Source organism: Apteryx rowi, unplaced genomic scaffold (assembly GCF_003343035.1).
Source record: "Apteryx rowi isolate R43461 unplaced genomic scaffold, aptRow1 scaffold_426, whole genome shotgun sequence".
Taxonomy (NCBI): Eukaryota; Metazoa; Chordata; class Aves; order Apterygiformes; family Apterygidae; genus Apteryx; species Apteryx rowi.
Genome location: NW_020450679.1, coordinates 104,246 through 115,465, shown reverse-complemented (window position 1 = coordinate 115,465; position 11,220 = coordinate 104,246). Strand labels below are relative to the sequence as shown.

General features: G+C 52.2%; 1 protein-coding gene across 2 annotated transcripts; it reads left to right on the top strand.

The window, feature by feature from the left end:
* The first annotated feature begins 1,732 nt into the window (after nucleotides 1-1,732).
* ARHGDIB (Rho GDP dissociation inhibitor beta) lies at nucleotides 1,733-10,753 on the top strand. 2 transcript variants are annotated; one of them, XM_026076127.1, is made up of 6 exons: nucleotides 1,733-1,947; nucleotides 5,593-5,781; nucleotides 6,342-6,425; nucleotides 7,307-7,383; nucleotides 8,891-8,954; nucleotides 9,929-10,753. In XM_026076127.1, exons 2-6 carry the CDS (start codon nucleotides 5,604-5,606, stop codon nucleotides 10,126-10,128), a joined length of 603 nt encoding a protein of 200 aa, XP_025931912.1. In that variant the 5' UTR covers nucleotides 1,733-1,947; nucleotides 5,593-5,603; the 3' UTR covers nucleotides 10,129-10,753. The 2 variants fall into 2 exon arrangements, with proteins under 2 accessions (XP_025931912.1, XP_025931913.1); XM_026076128.1 differs by lacking the exon at nucleotides 1,733-1,947 and adding an exon at nucleotides 3,446-3,609.
* Nucleotides 10,754-11,220: the final 467 nt, after the last annotated feature.

The following is an 11,220-nucleotide window of genomic DNA, read 5'->3' as shown; positions in this document are numbered from 1 at the left end:
TGTTTTTAGTGGTCTTGATATATAAAAACATAGGCAGTATGATATTTATCTCCTCCAACTAAAAAAAGAGATAAAAATAACAAGCAAAAATGATTGTAATATGCCAGAGATACAATTGCACAGGTCTCTGTACACAACTGCTAAAACGAAGGAAATCTTCAACCAAGCCATGAGCATACAATAACCTCAACCTTCCCAGCCAAAGGGTGTTCTGGTCCCTCAGTGCAAATTGGGAAGTCTGTTGAAATCAGTGGGTTAGTCTGAACACCACGGTAAGCAAGACAAGATGATCTACAAGATGCAGGGGCTGCACAATAAGGCCTTTTCCCCCAAGCTCACTGTAGTTAACACATCCAGTTCTTCACACCTTTCCCAGGCCAGGACTGTTCATGTGAACAATTTGAGGCACCCTAACTTGGAGCTGCCTCTGAAGGAAGTTGCTCTGTCCTTTCCCCATCCCCATCTGCTCCTTCCCTTGCCCACACAATCCCTCTCCTTCTGCTAGAACAAGCGTTTGGTCACACTGCAAACCAGGCTAGGAAACTGATCTGGGCTTAACATGGATATGTACTTTTCTATTTGCCTATTTATTTTTGCCAGGTGAGTTTTAAGACAGCTCAGTTGCTGTACTCGGCTCAGCACTCATGTGCTAGTCTGCGTGGAGGGTGAGCATGGGAGTGAGAAATAGCAGCAGAGAATAAAATAATTTCTGTTGGTGGCTGTGCTAATTCATGGAGACTTAAAATGCTTCTGAGGCTACAGACCCTGCCATCACCACCCAAACTTATTTTACTGTTTATAATGCTCTGTTTGTCCCTTGAAATGCACGACTTCAGAATCAAAGTGGCATCCATAGCCTGAATTAAAGCAATGGTAGGCTGGGAGAATCAGTCCCCCTTGTCTGAGGTCTGTCCATCCCTGACAGAGATTTCTCTTAGTTGTTTGCAACCCTTTAAAATCTGTGTAGGCTAAACATTTTCTAATGGACATGTCAGTCCTGTGCAGTAAATTTAAGCCCATTGACAATAGATTTGCTTTGCTCAGTTTGCTTCTTCAAATGCATTAAAAGCAGTCCATCGATCATTGCAGATTCACGTTTGTAGGTTGGAAACCAATGATCTCATTTGTTTTTAAATTCTGCACCGAGGAGTGCGTGTGTGAAGGATTTATGTCACTGAAGAACTAAGTGGGCACTTTGTGAGTGAAAGAGGAAGATAAAATCTTCTGATATTTCAGAAAGGAAATGGTGTAAAATCTTTCAGATCGCTTAAACATCCCTGCAAAATGAGAGCTTATTCTTCCTGAGGTAGCTGATGCTTGAAACTGGTCTGGATGGGAACAATTAACTTATTAAGTGCAGTCACCCAGAGCAGCAGGTAACGTGTGTTAACCAGGAAAAATGAGCTTCGTCTGCAATGACCCCCGTTTGCATCCTCCCCCCGCCCCCCACCATGTCTGCACATATGCGCTCAGCCTGATGCTCCTCTCATTTTAATTGCTGTAAATCAGGACGAGCTTTCGAAACCTGCCCTCATTGCACCCCAGCAAGTGGAAAAATAAATAAAGAAAAAAAACCCCACAGGGCTGAGGAACAAAGAGCCCCCCGCTCCCCTCCGCTCCGCAACGCAGCGGCCGGCACGGCACGGCACGGCACGGAGCTCTCGCCCGCGCACAAAGCGCCGCGCGGGGCAGCGCCGCGCGCCCCGCCGGCCCCCGCCACGTCCCGCAGAAGCTGCGCGCTGCAGCATGCACAGCCACGCTGCTGCTCAGGGCTTCCTCTTCGAGTGGGCTGCTGCTGCTGCTGGTGGTTTCTTTTTTTTTCGCGTGTGTGTGCGCGTTATTATTATTTTTTTTTTCCCACCAACTTCCTTCCTGCTCCAACTGCCAAAGCTCAAAGCTGAGAGCTGAGAGCGGAGAAGGACCCCGGACGCAGACGCCGCTCAGCCAGTGAGTATGAGCGCGGCCAAGGCGAGGAAGGGGGGGACGTGGACAGCGGGGGGAGAGAGGGAAAGGCTCTGCCGCGGCGGTGCCAAACTTCGCGCCTTTGTTCCCGGCGCGGGGCTCCATCCCCCAGCCTTGCCCCGGGAACGGGGCGCCGGGGCCCTGCCGGCGCCCGACGGGGAAGCGGGAGGCTGCAGCGCGGTGGGGCAGACCGGCCCTGCACCCCCGGGGTGGCGGGGGGGGTGACACGAGGTGTCTCCCGGCTCCCTTGCTGCCCCCAGGGGACGCCGGGGGTGCCCCTAGGGCCAGGGCCTTACGCCTCCACCGCGGAAAGTTGCACGCTCCCTGCCAGACCCGGAGATAAGCCCTAGATTTGGGGACGGTTCGGGGGAGCGAATGTGATGCGCAGAGGACGCATGAACGCGGTGATGCCCCTGCGCCCCCCGCTCTGTGCCCGGGGGGGACCAGTGGCAGCACAGGGGGCTGAAGTGATGCCTACGCCCCCTTCCTGGCCTCCCACCCTCACATGCTGCAGGTGTGGAGCAGCCACCGACCCCCCCTGCACAGCTAACATCCTGCAGCAGGGATGTTTCCTCGGCCTCGTGAAGCCGTCTCTCCCTGGCAGAGAGTCCCGAAACTCTGCCTTTGTCCCTCTCCTTGTGGCTTTGTGAAAGCCCCCAGGCCTCAGAGGTGCTGGTGATGCACGACTGTGAGTTGGGGCTGCAGGAAAGCAAGGAAAATGCGGCCGCAAATCAGCCCCGTCTCTCTTTGTGTAAAGCATTTATAGGGTTAATTTTCTCATTTTTAGTCAGGTTCTTGGCCTGAGCCCCTGGGGGCTCTTCTTGCCAGCCTGGCCCTTGGCCTGAGCCCTGACACAGGAGCCCAGGGACCCTGACAGGCACTCACACCCTCACCCTGGAGAGGCTCAGGTGCCTGAACCTGGTAGCGTGTTTCTCTTTGAAGGCAGGACCAGTCCCAGGACTGGAGCAAGCAGATTTGGTGTCCAGGCCTCGTGCCCATCCTTAGCTTTCCCCTTGAACAGCTTGCTCCCTCTCCTTGGCTTTTCATGCTCTTCCCCTCCACCCCTGGTGTTTTCCCCTAGCCTTGGGATGCTGCTGTGCATGAGAGGGGCAGAGGTGGCTGAGGCGTGAGCTTCCTGCTGGCCACCTCCTTGCCTGGGAATTTGGCAGGGACGGGGCCACAGTTTGGGGAGAAACCCTGGAACAGGGTCTGATTGAGGCCTCTGCTCCTGTGGGAGCAGAGACTGGTTGGTGCCATCCGCTAGGAGCTGCTGGTGCTGCAGGCTGCCCGTCCAGGTTTTCAGAGCCCTAAAAGCATCCCCTCCTCAAGTGAGCTGCTCACACAGGCTGGCAGGAAAAGTCTCTGCTGCATGTATGAGGGGAGGGGACAGTCTGAGAGATGGGGAGCAACCAGCCGGTCCAGCCCTTTATTCTTTTCCTTTTCTCGGCGAGGGGCTGCAGAGATCTCTGTCTCCTTTTCCTGTGTCCCTCCCTCATCTGTGATAAGCCATCAAACCTCAATGGAGGATGAAGGGCAGACGGGCAGCTCTGCTCTGTGGTTCTAGTGGTGGCAGATGCAGCCCAGTATCGTGAAGAAATTTGGGAGAGTGGAGATGACTCAGATCTGCAGCTGGAGCCAAAGTGGAAGGCAAGACCTCATGGGGGCTGCTGCAGCTCATCGCACCCTGTGCCTGGTGTGGAACAGCTCTGGGGGATCGGGGGCTTTGCAAGGTGGCTATGCTGAGGCTGCAGAGCAGTGGGGTGTGGGGCATGAGCAGTCGTTTCTTTCAGGAGGGAGCTTCTGGTTTCCTTCCTCATGAGGGTGAGTTCAGGTGCCTTTCCCATGGTACTCAGGTGTCCTTTGCACTCCCAGAGCCAGGGCTGGGTATTACTCAGCCCAGAGCAGTTGTCTGCTGGGACATTCCTTCCTTCCTGTCCCTCTGCCTTGGGATTCCCCCTCAGCTGCTCTCCCTGCACTGGTTCCTGACTTATCGCAAAATGGCATTGCAACAGAATGTTACATCATAGCTGTTGTCCATTAACATGCCGGGCTGAGGCTGCTTGCTCTTGTGCTGTTTGGTCCTTCTCTGTCCCTCTGTAACTTGCTAAGCGCCTTTGCCAACACACCCCTCCTTGAGTTTTCTCCGCTGGTCTCACTGCACTGGGATTGCAATTAGAGGTCTGCGTATTACTCATTGCTGCCTGATTCCACTTGCTGATTCACCCTGAGCTGTAGCATGTTTTTTTATTTCCTTTCTGTTTTAATGAGCAGGAAAGCTATTCCAGTAGCTCCCAACTTAACTTTTGGGAGCAGGGGCAAATACTAGGGCTGTAGCTGTGGAGAGGGATAAAGGGCTGCTGTGGAGAGGGATAAAGGGCTTTATGAAGGAACTGCAAATAACCAGGGACTGGGAAAAGGAGTTAATATGAGGATAAAGTGACATGAAATGAGATCTGCATAGCTCGACCAGATGACCTTGCTGCCATACAGAAAGGAATGCCTTGGCTGTCTGCATCATCCACTGCACCAGAGCACTGCTCATTTTTTTAGTTTTTCTTTGAAGAATCAGAAAGTAGCCAAGAGCATGGGGCTGGCTCCACGGGGCCAGCGGCTGAGTGAGGGGGACCTGACACAGTCCTGCCTCACCTCCCCTTCCTTTGCACCTTCCTTTGTCTCCTGCTTTCCTCTCTCACACACTTCGCCTGGTTGCCCGCCCATTGATCTCTCCCCACTCTGGCTCCCATTTGGGACGCCACCCAAGCGGCTTCCCTGTCTTCCTGCCTTTAGTGGCCTGTGTCCCAGCAATGCTGACAGCGTGAACGTGGGCTCCAGCCTGACTTCCTTTCCTTCCCGAGAAGCCTTTCTGACAAAGCGCAGGTACGCAGAGCCACTCTGCAGCTGGGCTAGATGCTGTTGCAGGCACCTGCCTCATGCTTCCTCAGCAGGAAGGAGACCTGGCCAGTAGTGGAGTGAGCTATTCCTAGGAGCGAACACCAGGAACACAAGCAGATAGACTGAAGCGGGTTTGTTTTCTTGAGAGCTTTCATTAACTTGCTCACATAAGGGAGTTGCTATCAGGTATTTAATTTCTTTGTGAAACCCTGTGTGAGTGGGGCTTAGAACCCCATTACGAGAGGGCGAATGAAACCTCCAGCCTTGGTTATATTCATGTCTCTCCATGCCCTGGTGTTTGGCTGTGGCTCTTTGTGCCAGATAGCTGGTGAATGCTGAAGCCTTGTGTGGTGGCTTGTAATTACAGGGTTGCTGGCCAGCAATCACGCTGCACAGAGTGGCTGTAAATCACTCTGGTTTCAGGCTCAGCTCCCGCAGCCTCCTCCCCAGGAGGGAGGAATGGTGTAGGTCTGCGTGTGCGCATCATGCCTGCAGGGAGACGAGAGGGGGCAGGAGGGGGATTGTATTGAAGCCAGAGTATCGGCACAGCAGCGTCAGCATTGCAGCTGATCGCTGCCGCCATTTGCCTGTGACGATACCACTGAGTTCGGTGGTGGGACCAGGTGGCTGCCCAGCAGCCTGGGGGACTGAGCTGCACTGTGCCCAGAACAAGTGCCCCCGGGGACGCTACCTCCCTGTGGAGCAATCCCATCAACTGCCCCGTCCTCTGTTACCCAGACCAAGTGACCATGACTGAGAAGACCCAAGAACCTCATGTGGAGGAAGATGATGATGAGCTGGATGGGAAACTCAACTACAAACCTCCTCCCCAGAAAACACTGCAGGAGCTGCAAGAGTTGGACAAGGACGACGAAAGCCTCGCTAAGTACAAGAAGTCCCTGCTGGGAGATGGGCCCGTAGTGGCAGGTAAGCTGGAGTGCCCTGATGCAAAGAGGTTGGGGTGATGCATAACAACAGTGTGTTGTGGGCAGGGGGTGAGATAGCCCCAGACAAGAGGGAGCTTGTTTGGCCAGGCATGCACACTGCTTCTGCTGAAATGGGATGGGGATGGACTGGGGATGGGCAGGTAGAGAGATGCACAGAAAGGAGGTAGGAAGGATGCCCTGACCATTAGGTGTAAAGTAGTAGGGAGTGTTAGCACAGGGTAGGGACCTGTGGTGGGAGGTGTGTTAGCCTTGGGGGGCTCCTGAGGGGTGAGAAACAGGAGGGGACCGGTATACGTTTAAAGGGGACCTTGCTGCTCAGAAGGATCTTAAGAAGGGAGTCTCCTGTAGAGGAAGGGTCTCTGGGTATTGGAATGGTGACTGGAGGGATCCCTGCTGAGGAACTGGTGCAGATGCATGGGCCCTGTTGTGCAAGTGTAGTGTCTGTGTGGGAAGGCAACCATGTTTCTTTAGTTTCCCCTCCCTCCCCCCACATTTAATTTTGCAAGCTGACAGCTTCCCCCTAACTTTCCTACCCTGCAGACCCAACAGCTCCCAACGTGGTGGTCACCCGACTCACCCTGGTATGTGACTCTGCTCCAGGACCAATCACTATGGACCTTACAGGTAGGTAAAGACTCTCCTCGGGCACACAGGGGAACAAGCAAAGGCCCTGGCATGCTTCAAATTGAAAAGGAGTTTGTCCTGGGGATGCTACAGCAGGCTGTAGAGGAACCCTGGGGATACCTTAGCCTTGTTGCTTATTTAAGGTACACATTTATGAAAAAGACAAGGAGATGTAACAGAGGAAAGTGTCAAGGGTCTTTTTCTTCATTTAGCGTGCTCTAGGAGCTCTTGGGTTTCTCTTGCTTTCTGCTCTTATTTCCCTTCAATTAGGTCTCACAAGCACAAGGCATGTGCAGTCATTAGGGTAACAGACTGTTTTGAAACTTCAGAATCGAGCAATACTGTAGTTCCGGCTCCTGGGGACATGGGGAGAGATTCAGGCTTCACCTTATATGGGCTTTTTAGCAGTAAGAGGAAGCTGGGCCTGGAGCAGCAGAGAGGTTTCCTGTTCAACTGAAACCACGCAGAGCCCTGCTGAGCCTGGGCAGCCTCGTGCACCAGGCAGGAGCTGTGAAACATGCCCAGCTACTATCACCCGCTCACCCGAGCCTGGTGCTGGGCATGGGTGAAACATATTATACACTCCCATGAATACCTAACTGTGAGTCTGTACATAAATGTCGTCATGCATATCTGACCTGTATTTATTCGTGCATTACCTACACAGATGTGGACACAGCACATGCACATACGCAGGCCCAGGCATTTCTGTGCATGTATGCTCACAGTGCGAATGCTTGTACAGACCTTTGTACATTCTTCTTCCAGGCATGCAGTCTTTCAAAGGGATGCTCACCTCCCACACCAATCCCAGTTCCATCCCAGCCCCCTGCGTGTGGTCTCTCTCTCCTCTAACTAATGGCCTGAATCTCTCCTTACAGGTGACCTTGAAGCACTGAAGAAAGAGACCTTCGTATTAAAGGAGGGAGTTGAATACAGAGTTAAGATCCACTTCAAAGTGAGTTGCTTTCCTTCTGGTTGCTTCTCATCAGTTGCTGAAGCCCGTCACCAGCAGTCTATCAGATAATTAGAGTTGGCAGCATGCCTGCCAGAAAGCCAGGCCCAAGGAAAGCACCCCTAGCTTTAGGTGTCATTCTACTCAATATAGGACCAGCTTTTCCCAGGGATTGCTGTTGTTTGCTCATCTTTTGGAAAAAGTTGCTTCCTATCCATCCATGATGGTGAACAGCAGGTAGTTTTGGCACCAGATAGGTAGTTTTGGCTAAGTTTGGCTTGAATTTTTAGCCATCAGAAAATCTTTAATCCACACATAGTGGGAATGTAAGGGAAGGAGAAGATTGCTTTCTATGAAGTACTTTTATAACTTATTCAGTCTGCATTGCTGGGCTTAATGAATGCGTAAAAAGATGAAATATTGTAGCATTTGGCTGAAGATATCTGAAATCTTCTGTGTCCTGATATACCCAAACAGGCTCATTTTCCCCTCTCCCAATCAGCATGTGTCAGCCATTTCGCCTGTTTCCAATTGGAAATGAAACATGGACACAGTGGAGTGTGGCATCCAGCACTGAAGTGATTATCTTCACAAATGTTTGTTGCAAACAAAGCTGGATTTGGCAGAGAAAGTGAAAGGCGGATAGGTCTCCTGAAACAAGAGAGGGAAAGTGTTAATATGTGGGTTCTGTGGGAAAGATTTCCCTCCTTCTCTGAGGCTTGTTCACTGTCCTGGAGATAACTTTGTCCCCAGGGACACCTCCAGCCCTTCTTTGTGCTATGAAACATTTCCATACGTATCTCAGCCTTGTTGATAGAAGACGCCTGGAACCAGACAAGTTATTCTAACTCCCTCCCTCAGTCCCAAAGCTGGAAAGGGCTGGCACCATGTGAATTGTCTCCTGGGATGTAAAAGGATCTGCCCATCTTGTTTCCAGATTGAATCATGCTGCAGGGAGGCAGTGTGTGCTGGGTGGGGACAGCAAGGGATATGTCCAGGCTATCCTTGGGAGACTTGAGGAAAGATTATGGACAAAAACTATGTCCCTCCATGTCTTGAAAAGAAACTTGCCAGCTCCCCATTGATCTTACAGGGCAGCAGGGAGAGCTCAGCTAATCTTGTCCACCTCTTTGTGCTAAAGGGATGACTCCAGTCACCATTTTCAGTTTTCAACATGGAAAGTACTATCTGGGAACTCCCTGCTTCACTTTGGTTTGCCCTTGTCAGCCCATCCTGGGAAGCTGATTGATGCGCTCCAGTCAACCTCAGAGTCAGGAGAAAGATGGGGAAGGGTGGGAGATGCCCTCAGCCACACAGATGATGCCACAGGTCTCTGGGAGACTGTAGAGGAATAACATCAGGGCTCCCCTCAGCAGTACATGTCCTTTGCTGGGCCCTTGGGAGCAGTGGTGTAGGGAGCCAAGATGGGCATGTCTCTGAGGAGAGAAAAAAAACAGATAAGTGTACCAAAACTGTCGCTGTAACACTTATTCCTGGTCACTTCTTGCAGGTAAACAGGGACATTGTGTCAGGACTGAAATACGTGCAGCACACCTACCGGACAGGGGTGAAGGGTGAGTAAGAGACCTTCCTGCCCTGCACACCAATGCTCCAACCCCCACAAGCCCCCTCTGCTCACAGAAGTGTCCCCTGCAGCTTTGGGCTGGGACAGAGCCCCCCTTGGCCCAATCGGCCTCTCTGCTGCCACGTAGGAGACTTCCCAGCAGAGTGCATTAGCCTGAACTTTGAGTCACCCAGGCCAACTGCTTCCTGTGTCTGTGTGAACTCCCTGCAAGCCAGCTCTGGTATCTGTATGCTATACCACAGTCTGCAGCAGAGATGTCCCCAGAGACACTGTTTAGACAGTGCTTGCCACAGAGATTTCCTCTCCATACAGAGCTGTCCACCCCCCCACCCTGCCCCACAGATTGTCTTACCCCTTATAGAGTGCACAGCCTTTGCAGAGCTTATCACCCCCTAAAAGTCTTCCAGAGGCATGTGGCAAAACGCAGAGCTGCTCTATGAAGCTTTGCACTGTCCGCGGGGTCCTGTTTTTGCCCATCACCTCTCTCGTTTGTACAGTGCTGCCCTGCCTAGGCTAGGCAGAGGAAAGCCCCATTTCACATATGTATCCTACATTCACATCTCTGCATGCAGCCACCTCTAAGGCTCTGGCATCCCATTCAGCATAGATGCATTGTCTTCTCACTAAAAGAGAAGTAGGAAGGGATCAAGAGAGATCTCTAGCAATACGCTATGTATATCCACTCCCTTCCAGCAGCGTGTACATGAGAGAGGGTACAGACTGAATTGTCTGCCCATCTGTCCATCTGCCTGTCCATCCTTCTATCTATTCAGCTGTTCCTGTGCTTCACGTCATCCAATTTCTTGTTTCCTCTGCTGATTCTGTCCCCTTTGCTGACCTCTGTCCCTTTCTCTCCGCACTGCTTGCTTTCCATCTGTGATCTGTGCTCATGCTCTTGGTCTCTTCTCCCCTTGTTTATTCCCCACCTGAGAGGCTCGTCCCTTGTGGATTGTTTTCTTCTAGTGGATAAAGCCACGTTCATGGTTGGCAGCTATGGGCCGCGGCCAGAGGAGTACGAGTTCCTGACGCCGATTGAAGAGGCCCCGAAGGGTATGCTGGCCCGAGGCACCTACCACAACAAGTCCTTTTTCACGGATGATGACAAGCACGACCATCTCACTTGGGAGTGGAACCTGTCCATCAAAAAGGAATGGACCGAATGAGTTCACTCAGTTTGCCTTCCCCCTCCCGTCCCCCTGCCTCCTGCACCAGGCTCCAGGCGGGTCATGTCCACCACGCTGCTCCCACTCCTGCCACTGCGGCTGGCCGCAGCCCTCACAGCCCCTTCTGCGGATGCAGGGGGCTCTGTGCCAGCCTCAGTCTGTGCACAGGCCTGCAGACGGCCTTTGCTGCTTCTTCTGGTACACTGAAAATAACTCTCCCGTTCTCACCACTGCCCCATCATGACACATAATGGGTTAAATTGGGAAGCATCTCCCTCTCCTGCTCCCAGTACTTTCTCCTGCTGCCTCCATGTCCCCTTCTACACCAACTCCGGTCCCAGAAGTGCCTTTTCTAGGAAACAAGGTCACCTCGCCAGCTCCTCGATTCTCCTGGCAGGGCGGACTGGTCCCTGGAAAATCCCTATCTGAGTTACACTTGCCATGTGCTCTGACTCATCATAAATGGCTGCTTACCTCCCGTGATGGTCTCCTGGTCTGTATGTGGTGCCCTACCCTGTTGAAATCCATTCTTGTGCAGGCAAAAAACAGTCAGGGGGATGCAGCTAGATGCTGTAACAAGACTTCAGTGTCCCAAGAATAAAACCAGTTTCTTTCTTCTTTTCTGCATGAGTGTCTTATTCTTTCCTGAAGTAGATCTCCTGGTGCTGTCCTTCAGAGTTTTGCAGTGAGGTTTATGTGAAGAATGTGTTATAGGTAAGCATAAGAGTGTGTTTCTGAAGGGAAATAACTCCTGCTTCAAAACATCAGCCAAACTCTAATGCATAGGGAGCCAGGAGGCATTTTTCCCCTATAAGGAAACTATTTCAGAGCTGCTTTCTTTGCAGGTTTCATGAACCCTCCTTTGAAGCCCAAAGTCTTGGCCATGATTGGGCAGACTTCTGGACTAGACAGCCCTCACCTCTCGTGCAGGGTGGCAACCGAATGAGCCCAGGGAGCTATAACATGCCCTTCTCATGTTTAACATTTACCATGGCAGCTGCTTCCCATTGGCCAGAGCAAACGCAGGAGCTGCCTGTCCCGCTGGCTGTCCTACTTGCCGAGTGTGAGGGAGAATGACCCTTTGTGGGAGAG